We start from the raw sequence: 25,057 nt of genomic DNA, 5'->3' as shown, positions 1-25,057 counted from the left end.
TACCTCGGCTAATAACGGAGAGCATTCTGTATGCCTTCTTCACAACCTTATCTACCTGTACTGCCACCTTCAGGGACCTGTGCACATGCACTCCAAGGTCTCTCACTTCCACTACCCTTCTCAATATATTCCTGTTTACTGCGTATTCCCTTTTACTGTTTGCCCTCTCTAAGTGAATTACCTCACACTTCTCCAGGTTGAACTCCATTTGCCACTTTTCTGCCCACTCCACCAACCCATTGATATCTTCTTGGAGTCTACAGCTATCCTCTTCACTATCAACTACACGGCCAAGTTTTGTGTCGTCCACAAATTTGCCAATCATGCCCCCTATATTCAAGTCCAAATCATTAATATATTCCACAAACAGCAAGGGACCCAACACTGAGCCCTGTGGCACACCACTGGAAATGGATTTCCATTCGCAAAGACATCCATCGACTTTTACCCTTTGTTTCCTGTTACTGAGCCAATTTTGGATCCAATTCACCGCATTTCCCTGTATCCCATGGGCTTTTACCTTTCTGACCAGTCTGCCATGTGGGACCTTGTCAAATGCCTTACTAAAATCCATGAAGACAATATCCACTGCACCACCCTCATCAATCCTCCTTGTCACTTCCTCAAAGAATTCAATCAGATTTGTAAGGCATGACCGTCCCTGAACAAATTCATGCTGACTATCCCTGATTAAACCATGCCTTTCCATGTGACAGTTTATCCTATATCTCAGTATTGATTCTAATAGTTTGCCCACCACCGAGGTAAGACTGACCGGCCTATAATTGTTCGGCCTTTCCCTCGTACCCTTTTTAGACAATGGTATTACATTTGCAGTCTTCCAGTCCTCTGGTACCTCCCCTATATCTAGTGAGGATTGGAAAATGATCCTCAGAGCATCCGTTATTTCCTCCCTGGCTTCCTTCAATAGCCTAGGAAACAATCCATCCGGCCCTGGTGACTTATCAACTTTCAAGGATTCCAGTCCCTCTCGTACTTCCTCTCTCGTTATGTTTACCTTATCCAATATTTCACACCTCTCCTCTTTAACTACTATGTCCTGATCATCCCTTTCTTTTGTGAATACGGAGACAAAATATTCATTTAAAACCCTACCCACATCCTCTGCTTCTACACACAAATTACCCTTATGATCCCAGATAGGTCCCACCTTTTCCTTAGCTATCCTCTTGTTCTTAATGTATTGATAAAACATCTTCAGGTTTCCTTTAATCTTACTAGCTAATATTTTTTCATGCCCTCTCTTTGCTTTCCTTATTTCCTTTTTTACATCATCCCTGTACTTTCTATACTCCTCTAGGCTTTCTGCGGTCTTTAGTTTTCTGTGATAGTCATAAGCTTTCTTTTTCTGCATTATCTTGCCCCGTATACTTCTAGACAACCAGGTGGCTCTAAATTTGGCAGTGCAACCCTTTTTCTTTGAGGGGATGTGTCTGCATTGTACCTGTAGAATTTCACTTTTTAGTGCCTCCCACTGGCTTGCCACTGATTTTTCCTCAAGTAGTTGTGTCCAGTCCACTTTAGTTCGAAGGATTCCTAATGGCAAACCCTCTGATGCCAATAATGAAAGGTCAGGGCAAAATATTGAATAAATAACTGCACCTGGCCTTCAGGCTCATGAAAGCCTTAATTGACTTGGGAATAACTGTGGTTATCCACCTTCTCAGAGTCCGGATCAGCAGAGGGGAAGAATGCCATCTGCTGCAAGGACACCCCTGATGTTACATCCCTGATCAAAAAAGGGGAGAGTGTCAAAAATCATGAAAGGTTTTGATAGAGTAAATAAGGAGAAACTATTTCTACTGGCAGACGGGTCAGTTATGAAAGGACGTAGATTTAAGGTATTTGGTGAAAGAACTAGTGGCGAGATGAGGAGAAAGTTTTTTACGCAGCGAGTTGTTATGATCTGGAATGCACTGCCTGGAAAGGGCAGTGGAAGCAGATTCAATAGTAACTTTTAAAAGGGAAATGGATAGATAATTGAAGGGGGAAAATTTGCAGGTCTATGGGGAAAGGACAGGGGAGTGGGATTAACTGGATAGCTCTTTCAAAGAGCCAGCACAGGCACAATGGGCTGAATGGCCTCCTCCTGTGCTGTATGATTCCATGATTCAATGAATTGACACTGAGCCAAAGAGACATTAGGACAGGTGACCAAAAGCTTGGTCAAAGAAGTAGGTTTTAAGGAGGGTCTTAAAAGGAGAAGAGAGAGACAGAGGTGTTTAGGGAGAGAATTCCAGAGCATAGGGCCTAGATATTCATATACATTCTTCAAATAAGTAATGTAAAACTATAGTCAGCTTCTGATGTACATATAAGCATTATTCAGTAACCACACAATACAAAGTTCCCAACAGATGGTCACATATGAGTTTTAAATCTACCTATCAAATCTGCTAAGCAGATTTAATTTGATGGAATGCTCCCACAGAAGCAGAGTGTTCTGCCTCAGTGGCTGGACTGATTGTCCATCAGAAGTGTGTTGATTTGACCACTGATTATGGAGCAGTATTCGCAGTAGCTCTGCAAAAGTCTATAGCCTGGACAGCCTCTACCTGCCAGATAAAGGAGGTTGCAAAGAGGTGAAAGGACCTTGTTGTAGGAAAATAAATCAGGTGGAGGAAGTGAGAATAATTAGAGCACTAAAAAGTGCTGAATTGCACAAAACCATAAATGCGGCAATATTTAACATAACATATTTACTCACATATGATTAATGACAAGGCTTGTTCTAGTTTTGGGGATAAAGACAGTATTTTATAAATGGTTCTCCAAAGTAATTAACTTCCCTCAGCGCAGATTACTTGGTACTGTGTCCGTACATTAATCCACAAGAAACAGAAATGGAACTACTCACAAATTAACAGTTGAAAAATGGCAATTTTATCATATATCAGATATCAGTATCTCTGCAGTGAAACTGAAGAAAGTAAGTTAATGTTTCTAACTTAACATATGAGAGTTTGATTTGGAGAAGAATTTGCATTTAAAGGAGTTCTTTTTAATAGTGTCTTTCTACAAGAAAAGGCTAATTAGCTCAGTTCCTCCACAGGCCATGTTTAATTCAAAAAGCAAAATACTGCAGATGCTGGGGATCTGAAATAAAGACAGAAAATGCTAGAAACACTCAGCAGGTCAGGCAGCATCTATGGAGAGAAAAACGTATGGTTAACGTTTCAGGCCGAAGACCTTGCATGAACGATACTACGTGACATGCTGAGTGTTCCCAGCATTTCCTGCTTTCATTCCATGTACAATTCACCTCATCTGTAGCACTACCCCTTATTTCATCTCCTGAATCCCTGCAATTTTTTTTTCCCATTTCCCAAAGGTAATAAACAACAATACCAATCTATCCAACCTTACAACTCCATTGTGCAACCATAGTCCCAGTAGCACAGGCACCATCATGTTCTGTGCAGTATTTGATAATCTTTGTCTGTACTTATCTCCAGAACCTTTAAACCTGTTCCTAATCAAATATTTATCCAGCTCTTTTCTAAAAGAGTCGATCAACATGACATTAACTGCTTTTGCTTCTCGTCTACTTCACATATCCACTGCTCTGTAGTGAGAAAAGATTCTAATCTTTTTCTGTCCTTTGAGGATAGTTAAGTTTGAACTGTGCCCTCTAGTTCTGCATTCAGTCTAAGTTATGTGACCAATTTGTCTCTCGTTTTCAATGCCTCCCAGTTTCTTTTTTTTTTAAAAGATTCTGGAGCATATCCTCTTTCTAATGTCTTTTCTCCAGTGAAAATAAATCAATTAATTACTTTGATAAGATATGTTCTGTTTTTTAAAAAAAGTTGTTGCCCCCAGTTTCTGTGGTTCTGCCCACAGTCACAGCTGTCCAGACAGGTACAGTAATGGATGAAATGAGCCAAATAACGAACGTATCTGATAGTGCGCCAATTTTTGTCAAGAAATAGAGTCAGACTGCAGAAGGTCAAGAACATACAACTGGTGTTGTCGAGCAGGCATGCCTCCAAGGTTCTGTACTTAGTAGATAATCTGGGCCTGTGGGTTTTTTTTTAAATCTCCCCCCCGCCCGACATTGAATTAGACCAAGAGCACAGAATTTCATTTTTAAAAAGCTTTATACTTCAACTACATTTTTCCTTTTCTCTCTTCTCCTCCCCGCTGTCTTCTTGCGGTATGCCTTTTTCCCAGCAGACAGTACAGGAGGGAAAACTAATGGGTTACTTGGCCGTGCATGAGAGGAGTCCCTCTGACTCTCTGATCTTAGCATTTCTCCATGTTTTTATTTTCATTAATTAGCTTGGAAGGATCACCAAGAGATTCCAACAAGAAAGGTACATTGCAGAAAGTGCCTTCCAGTGATTCTTGTTGAATAGTGTACAATTTTCACAATCACCTGCAGAATAATCAATTCCCCACAATAACCTAGGTTTTGAAGCAAAGCAATTTAAAATGATTGTTCAGCTCAACGGCAAAATCTGAAGAGATTTGACGTGGGCTGGTAAGGATTATTTTGAAACCATTCAAAATTTCACCCAATTCAAGCCTTTTTGATTTAAGTTCACCTGTTCCCTTAAAGGTTGTAATATGAAGCCACAGAAGGGTAGTTTGACTTTCTTAGTTCCCTCTGCTCAGGCAAGATGCCATATTGTGCTATGTTACTCCAATAGCAAGGGCAAGGCAGCAAAGGTCTCTCGGTTTGTGTTGCGAAGTTTTCATTTCATGCTCAGGTTAAAACTATTAATTAGAATTTATTGTAAGTCATACATTTTTACAGATGCAAAAACAAATCATCAGATAAAATAACAATACAGACTTTCATTCTCACCAAAACTTTGGTTGCCTATTAATGGGAGTAACAGATCTCGGATCTGTCCTGTTTCAAATTATAAGGAACTCTTTATTATATCGTTCCATTTAGTTAATAGCTGTGCCTAGTATTGGAACAATTCCAAATGGGTCCTGCTGACTGTTTTCTGGAAGAGATTTATGTTGGCTTTGTGTATCTGTGAGGATATTTTGTTTCTCTAATTAATTTATGTTTCAGGAAAATTCAATGGCTTTGAACACGTTAGATGAAAATGTTCTTGCCTTATTGTTTGCATGATATCAAAGCCACTGCAGGATCAGCAGAATGCAAGCTAGATCTGCAAGTCCACCAGTTATCTCCAGGCTAATCCAATTATGTCTCGTCAAGACATTAATTGAGTAGATGAGATCCGAATGAGACATGAACCAGTATTTAATCAAGGCAGTATCATGGTCAAGGTGATCCACTGTGTCTTTGAAATTGGGCTTGTATCCTAATGGCTCCCAGGCTGAGGATACATATGACAGCTGCTGGCCCTTGCTAGCAGTCCTGGGATAACTAATGTGTCTAACCCCCGTGCCCCCTCCCCAGAACACTAGCAATGTACATTTATTTGAAACCTAATGGTCCAAAGGAGGGCAGGTATGTATCAAATTAACATGGCAATTAAACTGAATGATTCCTGGCAACCAACAATTCCCCATCTATGCACCAATCACAGTTATCACTATTTAGATCCAGAATGCAAAAATCCACATTATGGTTACATTTGTATTGACCTACTTAGAATAGGTTGTTCCCACACTAAAATGTTCTCCTGACTGGACCGAGCTTTCTCCAAAGGCACAACTCTAACAAGGAGGCTGAAAAGAGATCCCGCTGCTACTCTCCGATTCAGGTCCCTAACCTCTGACTTCTTTTTCTCTTGCTTTTGCAATTTCTTTTCTTAAATGAGAGTGTGGAAGGTTCAGCAGCTGTGCTTCAGCATAGCAATGTACCTCTGCTCTTGGTGGGGAGTCTGCACTGTACATCAACCGTAAAGTACATCAACAGTAAAGTGCAGAGCTGGGAGAGGACCTCGCCTGCACTGTCTAAACATTTCAGCTAATTGCAAGCAAATGGTAAAAGTGAAGCAGCACTAGAATTGCTGTGGTAACGACAAGCTACTTTTATTTCCAGGCCCTCTAGAATATTCCCATCAAAGAATAGTGAAAATAATACCAGAGACCTGGAGTGTAATTGCTACCATGTGCTTAATCCCATCTGGATCCCATCTAGTGCTCAGTTAACAATATGCAAGTAACATACATATCAGTGTCTAGGAACCTGTGCACACTTTTTTTACACCTGGCTGGACCTGCATTGCATTTACCTTCCATGTAGTGTCAAACTGAAGTGGTGCAGGACTACGCCCTCCACTTCTCTCCAGAATCAGGTTGGGCCCCGACTCTAGAATGACACTATAACTTTAGACTGAATGCTAAAGTTGTGGTGCAAATGCACACTTGAAGACTAAGGAAAGAGTAGGGCTTATTAGAGACCAAAAAAGTAACCTATGTGTGGAGCCGGAAGATGCGAGTATGGTTCTTAATGAATACTTTGCATCTGTCTTCACAAAAGAGGGGACGATGCAGACATAAGAACATAAGAAATAGGAGCAGGAGTAGGCCATCCGGCCCTTCGAGCCTGCTCCGCCAATTAACAAGATTATGGCTGATCTTCTACCTCAACGCCATTTTCCTGCACCATCCCCATATCCCTTGATGCCTTTAATATCTAGAAATCTATCGATCTCTGTTTTTAATGTACTCAATGACTGAACTTCCACACATAGTTTACCTTGGGGTAGAGAATTCCAAAGATTCACCACCCACTGAGTGAAGAAATTTCTCCTCATCTCAGACCTAAACAGCCTATCCCATATTCTGAGACTGTGACCCCTGGTTCTAGACTCCCCAGCCAGGGGAAACATTCTCCCTGCATCTACCCTGTCGAACCCTGTAAGAATGTTGTATGTTTCAATGAGATCACCTCTCATTCTTCTAAACGCTAGAGAATACAGGCCTAGTATCAATTTCTCCTCATGCGACAATCCCGCCATCCCAGAAATCAGTCTGGTGAACCTTCGTTGCACTCCATCTATGGTAAGTATATCCTTTCTTAGGTAAGGAGAAAATATTATACACAATACTCCAGGTGCGGTCTCACCAAGGCCCTATATAATTGCAGAAAGACATCTTTGCTCCTGCACTATTAAATCCTCTTGTAATAAAGGCCAACATACCATTTGCCTTCCTAATTGTTTGCTGCACCTGCATGTTAGCTTTCAGTGACTCATGTACAAGGACACCCAGGTCCCTTTGAACATCAACATTTCCCAATCTCACACCATTTAAAAAATACTCTGCATTTCTGCTTTTCCTACCAAAGTGGATAACTTCACATTTTTCCACATTATATTCCATCTACGATGTTCTTGCCCACTCACTTAGCCTGTCTATATCCCCTTGAAGCCTCTTTGTATCCTCCTCACAACTTACATTCCCATCCAGTTTTGTGTCATCAGCAAACATGATTTCTCTTTCATAAATCCATGTTGACTCTGCCAAATCCTATTATTATTTTCAAAATGTCCTGTTATCACATCATTTATAATAGATTCTAGCATTTTCCCTATTATCGATGTCAGGCTAACAGGTCTGTAGTTCCCTGTTTTCTCTCTCCCTCCTTTCTTAAATAGTGGGGTTACATTTGCTACCCTCCAATCTGCAGGAACCATTCCAGAATCTATCGAATTTTGGAAGATGACAACCAATGCATCCACTATCTCTATAGCCATTGTAGTTAAGTAGGAGGAGTGAGAAATATTGGATGGAATAAATATAGTGAAGGAGGAAATAATAAGGGGATCAGCACCTTTGAAAGTAGATAAATCGCCAGGGCCAGATGAAATATATCCCAGGCTGTTAAGAGAAGCAAGGGAGGAAATAGCGAAGGCTCTGACCATCATTTTCAAATCTCCTCTGACTACAGGCATGGTGCTGGAGGATCGAAGGACTGCTAATGTTGTAACGTTGTTTAAAAAAAGAGAAAAGGATAGACCAAGTAATTACAGGCCAGTAAATCTTACCTCGGTGGTGGGCAAATTATTGGAAACAATTCTGAGGGACAGTATTAATCATCATTTAGAAATTGTAAACAATTTTACAACACCAAGTTATAGTCCAGCAATTTTATTTTAAATTCACAAGCTTTCGGAGATTTTCTCCTTCCTCAGGCAAATGTTTCAAGATCTCCTTGAAGCCTACGCATTTATACATATTGAACAATAATAAATGGTGTTTACAGACTGCCCCTGCAACTGCCCGTTGCCAAGGCAATCACCGTGTTCAGACAGAGAGGTGTTACCTGCAGAACCTCCGAATACACATTCAATAAAAAAACAAACAGGGAAAAAAAACAGAGAAAAAAAACACAGAGAGAGGCAGAAACATCCGGAAGGCAGAGAGAGCCAGCAAATGACCCATTATATTAAAAACAGATAACATTTGTTCGCTGGTGGGGTAACGTGTAGCGTGACATGAACCCAAGATCCCGGTTGAGGCCGTCCTCATGGGTGCGGAACTTGGCTATCAATTTCTGCTCGACGATTTTGCGTTGTCGTGTGTCTCGAAGGCCGCCTTGGAGTACGCTTACCCGAAGGTCGGTGGATGAATGTCCATGACTGCTGAAGTGTTCCCCGACTGGGAGGGAACCCTCCTGTTTGGCGATTGTTGCGCGGTGTCCGTTCATCCGTTGTCGCAGCGTCTGCATGGTCTCGCCAATGTACCATGCTCTGGGGCATCCTTTCCTGCAACGTATGAGGTAGACAACGTTGGCTGAGTCACAGGAGTATGAACCATGCACCTGGTGGGTGGTGTCATCTCGTGTGATGGTGGTATCTGTGTCGATGATCTGGCATGTCTTGCAGAGGTTACCGTGGCAGGGTTGTGTGGCGTCGTGGACGCTGTTCTCTTGAAAGCTAGGTAGTTTGCTGCGAACGATGGTCTGTTTGAGGTTGGGTGGCTGTTTAAAGGCGAGTAGTGGAGGTGTGGGGATGGCCATAGCGAGGTGTTTGTCCTCATTGATGACATGTTGAAGGCTGCGGAGAACATGGCGTAGTTTCTCCGCTCCGGGGAAGTACTGGACGACAAAGGGTACTCTGTTGGTTGCGTCCCGTGTTAGTCTCCTGAGGAGGTCTATGCGATTTTTTGCTGTGGCCCGTCGGAACTGTCGATCGATGAGTCGAGCGTCATATCCCGTTCTTACTAGGGCGTCTTTCAGCGTCTGTAGGTGTCCATCGCGTTCCTCCTCGTCTGAGCAGACCCTGTGTATTCGCAGGGCCTGTCCATAGGGGATGGCCTCTTTGACGTGGTTAGGGTGGAAGCTGGAAAAGTGGAGCATCGTGAGGTTGTCCGTGGGCTTGCGGTAGAGTGAGGTGCTGAGGTGCCCGTCTTTGATGGAGATTCGTGTGTCCAAGAAAGAAACTGATTCTGAGGAGTAGTCCATGGTGAGCTTGATGGTGGGATGGAACTTGTTGATGTTATCGTGTAGTCTCTTTAGTGATTCCTTGCCGTGGGTCCATAGAAAGAAAATGTCGTCGATGTATCTGGTGTATAGTGTTGGTTGGAGGTCTTGTGCAGTGAAGAAGTCCTGCTCGAACTTGTGCATGAAAATGTTGGCGTATTGGGGTGCGAATTTGGTCCCCATGGCTGTTCCGTGTGTTTGGGTAAAGAACTGGTTATCGAAGGTGAAGACATTGTGATCCAGGATGAAGCGGATGAGTTGTAGGATGGCTTCCGGAGATTGGCTGTTGTTGGTGTTGAGTATTGATGCTGTCGCAGCGATGCCGTCATCGTGGGGGATACTGGTGTATAGTGCCGAGACGTCCATCGTGGTGAGAAGTGTTCCTGGTTCAACTGGTCCGTGGGTACTGAGTTTTTGTAGGAAGTCTGTAGTGTCACGACAGAAGCTGGGGGTTCCCTGTACGATGGGTTTCAGGATGCCCTCGATGTATCCAGAGAGGTTCTCACACAGGGTTCCGTTGCCTGATACGATGGGACGTCCGGGTGTGTTGGCTTTGTGTATCTTTGGGAGGCAGTAGAAGTCTCCCACGCGGGGATTACGTGGGATGAGAATGCGTAGGATGCTTTGAAGGTCTGGATCGAAGGTCTTGATCAGTTTGTTGAGCTGGTGGGTGTGTTCTTTGGTCGGATCTGCGGGTAACCGTCTGTAGTGTTCCTGGTTGTCCAGTTGTCGGTATGCTTCTTTGCAATAGTCTGTTCTGTTCTGTATGACTATGGCTCCTCCTTTGTCCGCTGGTTTGATGACGATGTTGCGGCAGCAAAAAATCGCATAGACCTCCTCAGGAGACTAACACGGGACGCAACCAACAGAGTACCCTTTGTCGTCCAGTACTTCCCCGGAGCGGAGAAACTACGCCATGTTCTCCGCAGCCTTCAACATGTCATCAATGAGGACAAACACCTCGCTTTGGCCATCCCCACACCTCCACTACTCGCCTTTAAACAGCCACCCAACCTCAAACAGACCATCGTTCGCAGCAAACTACCTAGCTTTCAAGAGAACAGCGTCCACGACGCCACACAACCCTGCCACGGTAACCTCTGCAAGACATGCCAGATCATCGACACAGATACCACCATCACACGAGATGACACCACCCACCAGGTGCATGGTTCATACTCCTGTGACTCAGCCAACGTTGTCTACCTCATACGTTGCAGGAAAGGATGCCCCAGAGCATGGTACATTGGCGAGACCATGCAGACGCTGCGACAACGGATGAACGGACACCGCGCAACAATCGCCAAACAGGAGGGTTCCCTCCCAGTCGGGGAACACTTCAGCAGTCATGGACATTCATCCACCGACCTTCGGGTAAGCGTACTCCAAGGCGGCCTTCGAGACACACGACAACGCAAAATCGTCGAGCAGAAATTGATAGCCAAGTTCCGCACCCATGAGGACGGCCTCAACCGGGATCTTGGGTTCATGTCACGCTACACGTTACCCCACCAGCGAACAAATGTTATCTGTTTTTAATATAATGGGTCATTTGCTGGCTCTCTCTGCCTTCCGGATGTTTCTGCCTCTCTCTGTGTTTTTTTTCTCTGTTTTTTTTCCCTGTTTGTTTTTTTATTGAATGTGTATTCGGAGGTTCTGCAGGTAACACCTCTCTGTCTGAACACGGTGATTGCCTTGGCAACGGGCAGTTGCAGGGGCAGTCTGTAAACACCATTTATTATTGTTCAATATGTATAAATGCGTAGGCTTCAAGGAGATCTTGAAACATTTGCCTGAGGAAGGAGAAAATCTCCGAAAGCTTGTGAATTTAAAATAAAATTGCTGGACTATAACTTGGTGTTGTAAAATTGTTTACAATTGTCAACCCCAGTCCATCACCGGCATCTCCACATCATGACTACCATCGACACCACAAACTGCCGGCTCACAGTGGAAAGGATATCCAAGAAGATCGCGCATTTAGACACAGACATCAAGTTTTTACAGAGCTGCAAGAAAGCAGACAAGATCCCGAAAGGACTCCAGATCACGAACCCACTCAAGTCCACATACAACTCGGATTACGCTGAGAGACTCTGCCGCCGTACCTCTCGCACACTCCGCAACCATCTCATACACCAACTCTACAGCAGACGCCACAACCTCGAAACCAAGATAGAGTCCATACTCTCAACCTGTACTCAGGACACAGCAGACCAGCTACGTTATACCGCCAAACAGACGAGGCAACGGAACTACGCTGCCTACATGAAAACCAAGAGCAGGAAGCTTGAGAAACTCGGCATCACCACCAGCAACGACCAAGCTTCCCCTGGTACCACGGTTGCAACCACAGGGAAGTCTATTGTCAATTTATCCGACCACACCCTTCAACCAGACGAAATCGAAGTTCTCAGCCGAGGGCTCAATTTCTGCCCCACTACCAAAATGGACCCCACTAGTCTCGCGGCGGACACAGAGGAATTCATCAGGAGAATGAGGCTCCGGGAATTCTACCACAAACCCCAAGATTTCAGCAGCGAACCCAATGAGACAATCGACGATCCGGAACAGCAGACAGAGGGATCCGCGGTACAGCAACCGAAGAGGAAAGAGTCAAACTGGACTCCTCCGGAGGGTCGCTGCCCTCAGCTGGACATGTATGCTCAAGCTGTCAGGAAATGCGTCAATGCCAGATTCATCAGCCGCACTCAGAAGACAGTCCAGAATGTCACCCGAGCACAACGCAACGCCATCAACGCTCTCAAGACCAACCGCAACATCGTCATCAAACCAGCGGACAAAGGAGGAGCCATAGTCATACAGAACAGAACAGACTATTGCAAAGAAGCATACCGACAACTGGACAACCAGGAACACTACAGACGGTTACCCGCAGATCCGACCAAAGAACACACCCACCAGCTCAACAAACTGATCAAGACCTTCGATCCAGACCTTCAAAGCATCCTACGCATTCTCATCCCACGTAATCCCCGCGTGGGAGACTTCTACTGCCTCCCAAAGATACACAAAGCCAACACACCCGGACGTCCCATCGTATCAGGCAACGGAACCCTGTGTGAGAACCTCTCTGGATACATCGAGGGCATCCTGAAACCCATCGTACAGGGAACCCCCAGCTTCTGTCGTGACACTACAGACTTCCTACAAAAACTCAGTACCCACGGACCAGTTGAACCAGGAACACTTCTCACCACGATGGACGTCTCGGCACTATACACCAGTATCCCCCACGATGACGGCATCGCTGCGACAGCATCAATACTCAACACCAACAACAGCCAATCTCCGGAAGCCATCCTACAACTCATCCGCTTCATCCTGGATCACAATGTCTTCACCTTCGATAACCAGTTCTTTACCCAAACACACGGAACAGCCATGGGGACCAAATTCGCACCCCAATACGCCAACATTTTCATGCACAAGTTCGAGCAGGACTTCTTCACTGCACAAGACCTCCAACCAACACTATACACCAGATACATCGACGACATTTTCTTTCTATGGACCCACGGCAAGGAATCACTAAAGAGACTACACGATAACATCAACAAGTTCCATCCCACCATCAAGCTCACCATGGACTACTCCTCAGAATCAGTTTCTTTCTTGGACACACGAATCTCCATCAAAGACGGGCACCTCAGCACCTCACTCTACCGCAAGCCCACGGACAACCTCACGATGCTCCACTTTTCCAGCTTCCACCCTAACCACGTCAAAGAGGCCATCCCCTATGGACAGGCCCTGCGAATACACAGGGTCTGCTCAGACGAGGAGGAACGCGATGGACACCTACAGACGCTGAAAGACGCCCTAGTAAGAACGGGATATGACGCTCGACTCATCGATCGACAGTTCCGACGGGCCACAGCAAAAAATCGCATAGACCTCCTCAGGAGACTAACACGGGACGCAACCAACAGAGTACCCTTTGTCGTCCAGTACTTCCCCGGAGCGGAGAAACTACGCCATGTTCTCCGCAGCCTTCAACATGTCATCAATGAGGACAAACACCTCGCTATGGCCATCCCCACACCTCCACTACTCGCCTTTAAACAGCCACCCAACCTCAAACAGACCATCGTTCGCAGCAAACTACCTAGCTTTCAAGAGAACAGCGTCCACGACGCCACACAACCCTGCCACGGTAACCTCTGCAAGACATGCCAGATCATCGACACAGATACCACCATCACACGAGATGACACCACCCACCAGGTGCATGGTTCATACTCCTGTGACTCAGCCAACGTTGTCTACCTCATACGTTGCAGGAAAGGATGCCCCAGAGCATGGTACATTGGCGAGACCATGCAGACGCTGCGACAACGGATGAACGGACACCGCGCAACAATCGCCAAACAGGAGGGTTCCCTCCCAGTCGGGGAACACTTCAGCAGTCATGGACATTCATCCACCGACCTTCGGGTAAGCGTACTCCAAGGCGGCCTTCGAGACACACGACAACGCAAAATCGTCGAGCAGAAATTGATAGCCAAGTTCCGCACCCATGAGGACGGCCTCAACCGGGATCTTGGGTTCATGTCACGCTACACGTTACCCCACCAGCGAACAAATGTTATCTGTTTTTAATATAATGGGTCATTTGCTGGCTCTCTCTGCCTTCCGGATGTTTCTGCCTCTCTCTGTGTTTTTTTTCTCTGTTTTTTTTCCCTGTTTGTTTTTTTATTGAATGTGTATTCGGAGGTTCTGCAGGTAACACCTCTCTGTCTGAACACGGTGATTGCCTTGGCAACGGGCAGTTGCAGGGGCAGTCTGTAAACACCATTTATTATTGTTCAATATGTATAAATGCGTAGGCTTCAAGGAGATCTTGAAACATTTGCCTGAGGAAGGAGAAAATCTCCGAAAGCTTGTGAATTTAAAATAAAATTGCTGGACTATAACTTGGTGTTGTAAAATTGTTTACAATTGTCAACCCCAGTCCATCACCGGCATCTCCACATCATCATTTAGAAAGGCACGGATTAATCAAGGACAGTCAGCATGGATTTGTTAAGGGAAGGTTGTGTCTGACTAACTTGAATGAATTTTCTGAAGAGGTAACAAGGAGGGTCGATGAGGGTAACGCGTGTGATGTAGTCTACATGGATTTTAGCAAGGCTTTCGACAAGGTTCCATGTGGCAGACTGGTCAGAAAAGTAAAAGCCCATGGGATCCAAGAAAAAGTGGCAAGTTGGATTCAAAATTGGATCAGTGGCAGAAATCAAAGGGTAATGGTTGATGAGTGTTTTTTGTGACTGGAAGGCTGTTTCCAGTGGGATTCCACAGGGTTCAGTACCATGTCCCTTGCTTTTTGTGGTATATATAAATGCATTAGACCTAAATGTAAGGGGCATGATTAAGTAGTTTGCAGATGACACAAAAATTGGCCATGTGGTTGACAGTGAGGAGAAAGCTGTAGACTGCAGGAAGATATCAATGGGCTGGTCAGGTGGGCAGAAAAGTGACAAATGGAATTCAATCCGGAGAAGTGTGAGGTAATGCATTTGGGGAGGGCAAACAAGGCAAAGGAATACACAATAAATGGGAGGATAGTGAGAGTTGTAGAGGAACAGAGGGACCTTGGAGTGCATGTCCACAGATCCCTGAAGGAAGCAGGACAGGTAGATAAAGTGGTTAAAAAGGCATACGGGATACTTTTCTTTATTAGCCATAGAATATAAGAGCAGGGAGGTTATGCTCAAACTGCATAAAACACTAGTTAGGCCACAGCTAGAGTACTGCGTACAGTTCTGGTCACCACATTACAGGAAAGGTGTGATTGCACTAGAGAGGGTACAGAGGAGATCTACGAGGATGTTGCCAAGACTGGAGAATTTTAGCTCTGAGGAAAGATTGGATAGGCTGGGGTTGTTTTCATTGGAACAGAGGAGGCTGAGAGGTGATTTATTTGAGGTGTATGAAATTATGAGGGGCCTAAATGGAGTGGATAGGGAGGACTTATTTCCCTTAGCAGAGGGGTCAGTGACTGGGGGCATAGATTTAAAGTAATTGGTAGAAGGATTATAGGGGAGCTGAAGAGAAATCTTTTCACCCAGAAGGTGGTGGGGGTCTGGAACTCACTGCCTGAAAGGATGGTAGAGGCAGCAACCCTCAACTCATTTAAAAAGTACTTGGATGTGCACTTGAAGTGTCGTAACCTACAGGGCTACGGACTAAGTGCTGGAAATTGGGATTAAGATGGATAGCTCACTTTCAGCCAGCACGGACACGATGGGCCGAACGGCCTCCTTCTGTGCCATAACCTTCTATGATTCTATTGGAAGTGCTGTGTTGGGTTTTGATACAGTTCCATACATATGTCCATTACCCTTTCTTTTTAATGAATAATCGATGGCCTCTTTTCAAAGTGACCACGTTATTTGAGGTCACAGCAGCATGCTTGGTTACAGGCAGTTAGTTTTAGCAGTTTCCATGACAGTGATGCTACTTGTATAACAGATCTCTTGATCCCATGCTGCTATCCTGATTTTTCTATAACAATAGTGAAAAGGTTATATGGTGCCCTATTGGCCTTTACTTCATAATAGCTGACACAAAGAACTAAAAAAAATGAGACTGAGGTCTGGAAAATGTCAGTGGCACCATTATAGAGACCCAAGTGCGTAAAAAAAATACTTAAAGCAAGTGACAGAGATCATGAAGGGGTTTAGCCTTCGGGTTTATAGTTCATTTGACTAGAAACTTGCATTTTCTGAAATCGGATTTCTTTCCAGTCTTGACTTAACAAATCCTTGCCTACAGTGGCATCTCCATTATACATGCCCCAATCATCAGGTGCCAGAACTTTCATAGAACAATGCCTCGCACGAGGTGTTACCTCATAGCACAGCTCACTGACACCTATCTAACCTCATAGTAAAATACCAATGTCAGGGTAAGCACAGACTGTATTTACCATTCACTATTGTCTGGTGAGTGAGTATATGCCATTTAATGTGTTTCCCCCACATTTAAAGACTAGATTGGGGTCAAAATACACCTTTGTTACATTTACCCCAACATCAAAAGGTAGGTATTGAGGTAAGCTTTCCCATACTTTATGCTTACCCTGATATTGAAGTTGCCCTTTAAGAACAAGCAGATTGTATTTGGAAGTAAAGTGCATCTCAAATCTCAAATTAAGTCCTCAGAGTTTGAGGGGGTGATTTTAACACCCCAAAAACGGGTGGGTGGGAGTTGAAAATAGTTGTTTTTGAGGCCGCGGCCGTAACCCGGCTTTATTTCCGGGTTCAACGTCGGCATGTAAAAGTATAGTCTTCCCACTGGGAATGCAAAGTCTAAAAATTTTGCGGTTGCAACCCTAATAAACAACTATCTTCAACTCCCACCCATCCCCAAACCGCCCATTCTTGGGGTTTAAAATCACCCGCCGAGTCCTTTCCTTCTGAATTTCATTTTTTTTTTAAATTGACGGGCAGGAAAAGACCAATGGGTCCATCAAGCCTTCCCCACACCATGATGGCCAGAGCATCATGACTAGACACTACTTCCCTCCCCCCCCATCCACTCACACCCCATCTCCTAACCAACCCCCCTGCCCCCCACCCACCCCACCCCTCCCCCCACCCACCCCACCCCTCCCCTAATCCGGAATAAAATGGGGCCGGTTCCTTATGGTGCCTATTGCACGGTTCCTGGAACAAAATCCCTCACTGATTTGTCTATTTAGACATTGACCCCTAGAGTTGCTGGTTTAATAGAGCTGCTCTATTAAATGAGTGTCAGAAGCACACGAGATTAAAAAGAAATTTGCCAAAGAATAATTACTCATTTTACAGTTAATATTAAAAAAAACTTGATTTTTTTTGTGCCTTTTTTGATACACTGACGTAACTGAACAATGGCAAATACATAAATAATGGCCAATAAACTGCCATTCCCCTTATTTCTCCAACAATGCAAAATCAGCAGGCTTACCATTAAAATGTAGATTACGGATGTATCGCAGGAGGTCTTCTCCACTAACTGGGTCCATGGCAGGGCAGATGCCAGTGTAGCCTGGGCACAAATCTTTGTGCATGTTGTGCAAAGCGTGGGCCATGGCATATACAGCGTCAATCACAAACTGAACTTTACCCTCCTGTTGGTATTGGGAGTGTGATCCAATCCTCTCCTCTCCTGGGGGGGGGATGGAAATTCAACAGAGTAAATTAATTGTTACAAATCAATTACTCAATGGCCATTTAAAGATTGTGGGGTCGAGATTCCGCCAGTTATATCAGTGTAATCCAGGCGGAATCGGCCAAACAACCGCAAAAGATCGGGGAATTTTAAACGTAAATGAGTTACACCCAAAACCACTGACGCTTATGTTTTCTGTGATCGTTTACATTGCATTCTATTACAATTTCCCAATTGTGCCCAAACTGGAAACTCTACTCCAATATCTTTAGCCTAGAAAATATCATCAGCGATATTAGTGGGCAGATATTTAGTGTATTCGTATGACATTCCTCAATCTGATGATTTAGTGCAGGTGTCAACCCATTTATTTAAAAGGTTAAGACCCAAAAGAGCGAACAAGGAATGTCATTTGAACTCATTAAGCTTTAGTCCACTATTATTGCCACCAGACTCCAATGTTTTATCTAAACTATATTCTATCATGGAATAAATGTTCACATAAGACTTTTTTAAGGATGCAATTGGTCCACGAGTCTGTTGTACTCCATGATGTCAATAGCAAAGGTAATAGATAGCTGACATTAAGTTCTAAGGCTGTAACTCAATGCAGGGGCATGGATGAATTTTCTCAATGTTAGCAGAACCTGAGGAACAATATCACACTGATGTTTACCATCTCTATTGGAGACAATATATAACTGAATAGTTTGTTTTGGAAATACATTTCTTTCCATTAATGTAAATTTCTTTCCATTAAGTGACAGACATGCAATTGCACACTGGGGGCAGTATGATGAGTAATAAAGTTGAATGCAATATTGAGCTTCATGACACGTTGCAGGATTCAAAGCATTTTTTGGAAGAAAGAGCATAGGAACTAACATATAAAGTTCTCAATGTTTATTAGTCCATGACAATCAGTAGCCAGTAAATTCATTGCACAGTTTGCTAATGTCCAGTCCTTTTGCATCAGAGGTCGAGTAGAGTCAAAGGGGCTCAGTTGTCAAGAGAAAATCAAGTCTGAACTAATATGGCTATCACTTTATGGTATCTCCTAATCCAAAATCCAGATTTGGGATCCCTTCATTTAATTTTCAATACTAAGAAAGAATCAACTTGCATTTATGTAGCATTTTATCAAGTCTGAAAGTGGATTACTTCTGAAGTGCAATCACTGTTTCATAAGGGTATACTCCTGCTTCTGGTGAAGGCTACATCTTTCTCTTCTTTCTTTATCTTTACAATGCTAATTGACCTGCTGTGCATTTCCAGCATTTTCTGTTTTTGTCTCCCGAGATTAATGGAATCATGAAAATCTATTTCCAAAGGTTGGGTCTGTGCTGCCTCATGGCCATCTTGAATGGTCCCGTTTCACATAGACATAAAGACCGGCGTTTTCCACTGATCCATTCCCCAGCCCTTAATTTTCTGCCCATTCATTTCAATGGGAGGAGAGAGTATAAATAGGATCAAGGGATAATTGGATATAGTTTTGGAGAGAGAATAGTTACAGGGATATGATGAAAAGGAAAGGAATTGGAGCATAAACTCGTTGAGCGCAGAGGACTTTTTCTGTTCCACAAAATTCCCATTAACTTAGCTAATTTGATCGTTTAGATTTGTATATCTAATCAGTACAAAAAATTCAAGTGTCTGAAGGTTTAAATTGAAGAGGGAAGTTCTAGGGTGGCATGTAACAGGGCAGTGCCCCATCCCATAATACTCTCCGATATATCAATATTTCCAATACAAAGTGAATTGCTTTTGGTTATTTCTCTCTCTCAGAAATAATAATATAAAAAATCTTCTTACAAGAGGCACCCCTTGCATACTGTTCCCAAATTCTCACCCATTTATTGGGACAAGAAGGCTTAAAGCCTGGCTCCCTTGACTCAGGCAGGTTCAGTTTGATTGCTCCCTTGCCATAAAATTGCTCTTGATTCCAAGGGTTAAAGCTTTCCTTGGAAGTTAAGGAGGATTATCAGAAAAATGGAGAGAGCAACCTCTTTCTTTTCACCAAGTCTGTGGGCTGCTGCTGAATACAAAATGGAGACAGTGTCTTGAACCTTCCCACCATTATCTGAAACACAGCAGCTTTGTCTCCTGTCTGGAGACAGTGTATTCCAGGTGAATAGATTAGTGTCTTGTCTGTTGTCCACCTCACAACATCTTAATTTAATATCTGTTAAGCCTTCTCACGAGAAGGGGTGTTCAGTAGTTCAGGCTAGTTTAGTAATTATTGATTTGAGAAAATGAATTAAAAACTAAACCTTGAAGCAATATCTGCCACTTTAATAAGAAAAATAAAAGTAACAAACATAATAATATACACTGGGTTCAGCAAAAACTTGAAATATTAAGAAAAAATGTGCATCAAATGCCTTGCTGAATCAAGGCAGACTAAAAGATTAGTCTATCATCTCTTGAGCCATGATGTGGAGATGCCGGTGATGGACTGGGGTGGACAGATATAAGGAGTCGTACAACACCAGGTTATAGTCCAACAGCTTTATTTGAAATCACAAGCTTTCGGAGCTTTGCGACGAAGGAGCAAAGCTCCGAAAGCTTGTGATTTCAAATAAAGCTGTTGGACTATAGCCTGGTGTTGTACGACTCCTTACATCTCTTGAGCCCTTCAACTTAACTAACAGTGCACACAAATTGCATTAATTGTCACGTGCCATACCTGCAGGAGTCTTATTCAAGAACAGCTAGAGAATGGTGATAAGTGGTGCACCAGTCTGCAAACCCTACACGCGGTATCAACAGAAATGCAACGACAGATTAAACTGAAAAATAATTGGTCCTGTTGTCTAATGCATTTTCACTTCATTTCCACCTTCAAGTGCCTTATCTGCAGCCAACCATGCAACATCTTGCACTGTACTAATGTGATCACAAGCAGGTCTCAGCATGCAGGTTCAAATGGCAAATTAGGAGGGAGGCAGCTAGAATCACCTAACCATTATTAGGGAGTAAAAGAAAGGTGTATTTTTAAAGCTTCGGCTTCTAAATTTTACATTTAATTCCACTTCTATCTGTTTCTGTACAAATAATTCACTATAATGAATTTCAATTCATTTTGGAAAATTATTTGAACCTGCCTTTCACCATCCTTATTTAACTACTGGGGTTATTGCAACGCTGCCAAATGGATGCAGAATACCACTATCGGGCATTGAGGTAGATCAGCTTGTCAGTGCAACGACCTTTGCAAGGTTCAGCCGGCCACAGACCGGAGATCCACTGCTAGAGTTTAATACAACAAATGAAATTCAATGAACTGCCTTCGGCTGCCTTTTAAATAGATTTGTTATTGTGCTGGTGATGACCTTCTATCACTCACAAAAAAGCTGCAAGTGCATTCACTAACTTCTACAGTCAAAAGGCAAGATTGGACTGTGCTTGCACTGAGGCATGAATGTGTTCCTGTGGCACAAATAATCAAAGGATATTACAATTGCAAATCATCAAGCACAGCTCAGCATGCCTTTCTCCCTTTGTCACACCAGTAACCATCCCATCATATATACCTACTGCTGTCCTATTCATACTCAGAATATATATCACAGAGGAGACAGAAAGAAAGATTTTTTTTTTAAATCATTCATCACATGAGTGAACTTTGTACCTACTGTGTGTATTTCATGGACTCGCCCTGTGAAACCCATGTACTTCTTTTTCAACCTGTGGATATGTGCCCATGATGGTGCCCTCTGTGCTCCCTGTCTAATACCAGTATCAGTAGTTGGACGTTCAGATAGTTTATAGATAATGGTGGGAGAACCAGCCCTGATAGTGGGGTATCAGCGCAAGAAACACCTCAAACAGTCATCATAGAGGGCTCCTCATCTTCCAGTTGACACATGAAAAAACATGGCCTTGACAATGCAACATCAGAGACAGTCTATTGTCATAAGTTCCTGCATCTACGGTGCCCTATGTAATTCATTAGCAATGAGCATCTCCTCGTGACTGCCATGGATCTTTCTCAAGGCAAAACAATATCCACTATCCACCAATCTAGCCCCGAGTGCAGGCCACCTTGAATAGAAGATCTACGTTAGATATAGTAGCGGTCAGAGCATTGTGGATCAAAGTCCCCATGTGGTTTAGTTCCTGCATCTGTGATAATGTTTGCTGGATGCTAGCCTGCAATGCAGGCAACCATAGATGCAGAACATTGCAGATATCAAAGACTGAGGTTCTCATCTCAGAGATGCTGGTATTAATCTCAGACTTAGAGATGATCACCTGGAAGATCAAGGTATTCATCCCTGAGATGTGTGCTGTCATCCTGCTCAGCCTCTTGTCCATGATATTGGCCAGTACACCATGCAAATCCATCTAGTGCTCCAACAACTTTGGTTTCAAGTCAGCCCCACTGATCTCAATCCCTCTGTTTTGGTCATGGTGTGTAGGACATTGGCGATCACTGATTGGTTTCTCAGCACCAACTTCAGTAGTTCTACCTGCACTATGCTTCTGTACTGGTGGTGCATTAGGTTATAGAGGTCTAGTTGGCTTAATGTCTGTGCTAGTGCTTGGTACTATAGTGATAATTGAATAAGCGTCTTCTGATGTAGTGTGTGGTGCAATTGTGTTTTGGAATCCAAATGGTCCAGGTTGTACTGTGAAGAGAACACAATGATAGATATTAGATTACTATTAGATTATGGGTAACGTATGAGAATTGAAAATATTGCTCATGTGTACTGATGACATGTTCCATAAACCTCAACACAGAGTACACTTCTTATCCAGTAAGGCAAATAGGAATGTATAACATTGGGCACTTACCAGAGTCATTGGCAAGTAGACCCATTTCAGCTTCAGCCACTCTCTCAAGACTTTCCTGGCCTAAAAATTCCACTATATTTTCAGGAGATGTCAGCACTTTGATCTTTCTGTCCTACCATTCGTTGCCATACATGTCTGATGATTAAAAACATTTGCTTGGTTTTCTTTACATCATGGGAGTGCTTTCGTGATCTGATGCCTTGTGAAAACAGAGGGTGAGGTGGGAGGAGTTTGCAGTGTTGGGCAACCGTTGGAGCCCAGCTCCAACAGGTCTGCTCGCTATTTATTTAGCAGTTTTCATTTTATTCTCCCTATTTTGCCCTCTTTTTCTAATCTCAGAAACTCTAGCAACTCCAGAGCTCCATTCATAGGAGAAGGCAGGCAGTAATGTACAGACACCCGTCACCAGTTTGTTGCTCCACATTCACTTGGCAGAACCCAAGCTCGCAGTTCACACTCCCTTTGGTATTTTCCTTTCACTTGAGTTGGAAGAGTTTGTTACTCTCATCCCAGTGAGATGTCCTGCCCCTCAAAGAACTGATGTAACTCATCACAACAACAACTTGTAACGACCAGAATGCCTTTAGTAGAAAAACATCCCACTGCACTTAGCAGCGGGAAATTTTTTTTTAAAACGCGAGCGCCGGAAAAACTACCAAACAAACAATTCCAGTCAAATTGACTTATTACAAAGTGATACTCCATCAACAGCAAAGAGTTCAAATCTTGTTCTGATTTAGTCAGATAAGACAAGATATTGGTCAATTCCTACAAGTTCAGAACAATCAATTTTATCTTTATGATATTGCATACAATTAAGCATAGTTAATAAATTGCAATAAATATTTTACTGAGTTTTGAAGTAATAAATAACTGTAAATCATGAATTAATTACATCTAGTAAATGAGTTCTTATCTTTAGTATAATTTTGCACATGAGTAATTTAGTACTTAAATATTGAGAAATTAATAATTACTTGAAGCAATTTAATGAGTTTTATCCAAAGTAATTTTAATGTAATTTTTTGGAGATGGAATTAGTTAACCAATTACAAAGGATACTCTCTCCCTTTGATTAATCAGTGTGTCTGTTAACTGTTTGCTTAATGAATTAACTTAATTAAAGTATAAAAAGATTATTCATTAAACTAATATGTTTACAGGCTATTCATTTGTCTTTAATTAACTTTTCATAAAGCATCAAGAAATTAATGCTTTATAGATTGAGAAGTGACTTTGGAGAAGCTTTAGGAAACTTATTTTTAATGTATTCAAATTCAAGGGATAGATGGAGCATACTGCATGACATAAACTTGGCAATGTCAGCAGCATTGACGTCCTTTTTGAAGTTTGAACTGAAGAGAACATAAGAAAAGTCCAGGATCAGGTAAGGCCGTTAGGCCCATCGAAGCTCATCTCTCTTATGATCCTGATACAAGATAGGAAATGTACTGCACGATTTAGCGCAATCGATAATGGTCCGACATGTCTAATTTTTTTTTAATAATTATTTTGGGGATTTGGGTGTCGCTGGCAAGGCCAACATTTATTGCCCATCCTTAGTTGCCCTTGAGATGGTGGTGGTGGGCCTTCTTCTTGAACCGCTGCAGTCCGTGTGGTGAACGTATTCCCACAGTGCTGTTAGGTGGGGGGAGGGTTTCCAAGATTTTGACCCAGCATCATTGAAGGAACAGCGATATATGTCCAAGTCAGGATGGTGTGTGACTTGGAGGTGATGCTGTTACCATCTTGTCCTTCTAGGTGGTGGAGGCCGCGGGTTTTGGAGGTGCTGCCAAAGAAGGCTTAGTGAGTTACTGCAATGCCTCCTGTAGATAGTACACACTGCAGCCATGGTACGCTGATGGTGGAGGGAGTGGATGTTTAAGCCAGTGGATAGGGTGCAATCAAGCAGACTACTTTGTGCTGGATAGTGTCGAGCTTCTTGAGTGTTGTTCGAGCTGCACTCATCCAGGCAAGTGGAGAGTATTCCCTCAAACTCCTGACTTGTGCCTTGTAGGTGGTAGAGTGGTTTTGGGAGAATATGTATAATAAGTCAGTGATACTGATCACAGTATGAAATAGAGTCACTTCTACTTATTTTCTACATTTTAATTCAGTATTTTTATTGTAGTATTTCCACTTTGCGCATGAATGACTGTAAGACTGGTACGGTAGATCTTGACTTTGTGCAACAGTGTAAAACGGGTGATCGCGAGTCAGCAGCCCGTTTGACATCTCTCCCAATTTCTATTTGGCAGATTTGGCAGATGCAATACAATATTGGAAAATGTGAGGTTATGCACTTTGGCAGGAAAAATCAGAGAGCAAGTTATTATCTTAATGGCGAGAAACTGGAAAGTACTGCAGTACAAAGGGATCTGGGGGTCCTAGTGCAAGAAAATCAAAAAGTTAGTATGCAGGTGCAGCAGGTGATCAAGAAGGCCAACGGAATGTTGGCTTTTATTGCTCGGGGGATAGAATATAAAAACAGGGAGGTATTGCTGCAGTTATATAAGGTATTGGTGAGACCGCACCTGGAATACTGCATACAGTTTTGGTCTCCATACTTAAGAAAAGACATACTTGCTCTCGAGGCAGTACAAAGAAGGTTCACTTGGTTAATCCCGGGGATGAGGGGGCGGACATATGAGGAGAGGTTGAGTAGATTGGGACTCTACTCATTGGAGTTCAGAAGAATGA

At 43.2% G+C, this 25,057-nt stretch overlaps 1 protein-coding gene across 1 annotated transcript in view; it reads right to left on the bottom strand.

Moving 5' to 3' along the window:
• Positions 1–25,057, bottom strand: part of LOC137334275 (metabotropic glutamate receptor 7-like) — a 453,062-nt gene that overhangs the window by 225,691 nt on the left and 202,314 nt on the right. Inside the window, exon 5 of the mRNA XM_067998936.1 lies at positions 17,351–17,551. Coding sequence (XP_067855037.1) covers positions 17,351–17,551 — 201 coding nt within the window. The remainder of the gene's footprint in view (positions 1–17,350; positions 17,552–25,057) is intronic.

The sequence above is a fragment of the Heptranchias perlo genome, chromosome 17 (genome assembly GCF_035084215.1).
Source record: "Heptranchias perlo isolate sHepPer1 chromosome 17, sHepPer1.hap1, whole genome shotgun sequence".
Lineage (NCBI taxonomy): Eukaryota > Metazoa > Chordata > Chondrichthyes > Hexanchiformes > Hexanchidae > Heptranchias > Heptranchias perlo.
The sequence above is the reverse complement of the archived record's forward strand: the minus strand, read 5'-3'. Positions and strand labels throughout refer to the sequence as shown.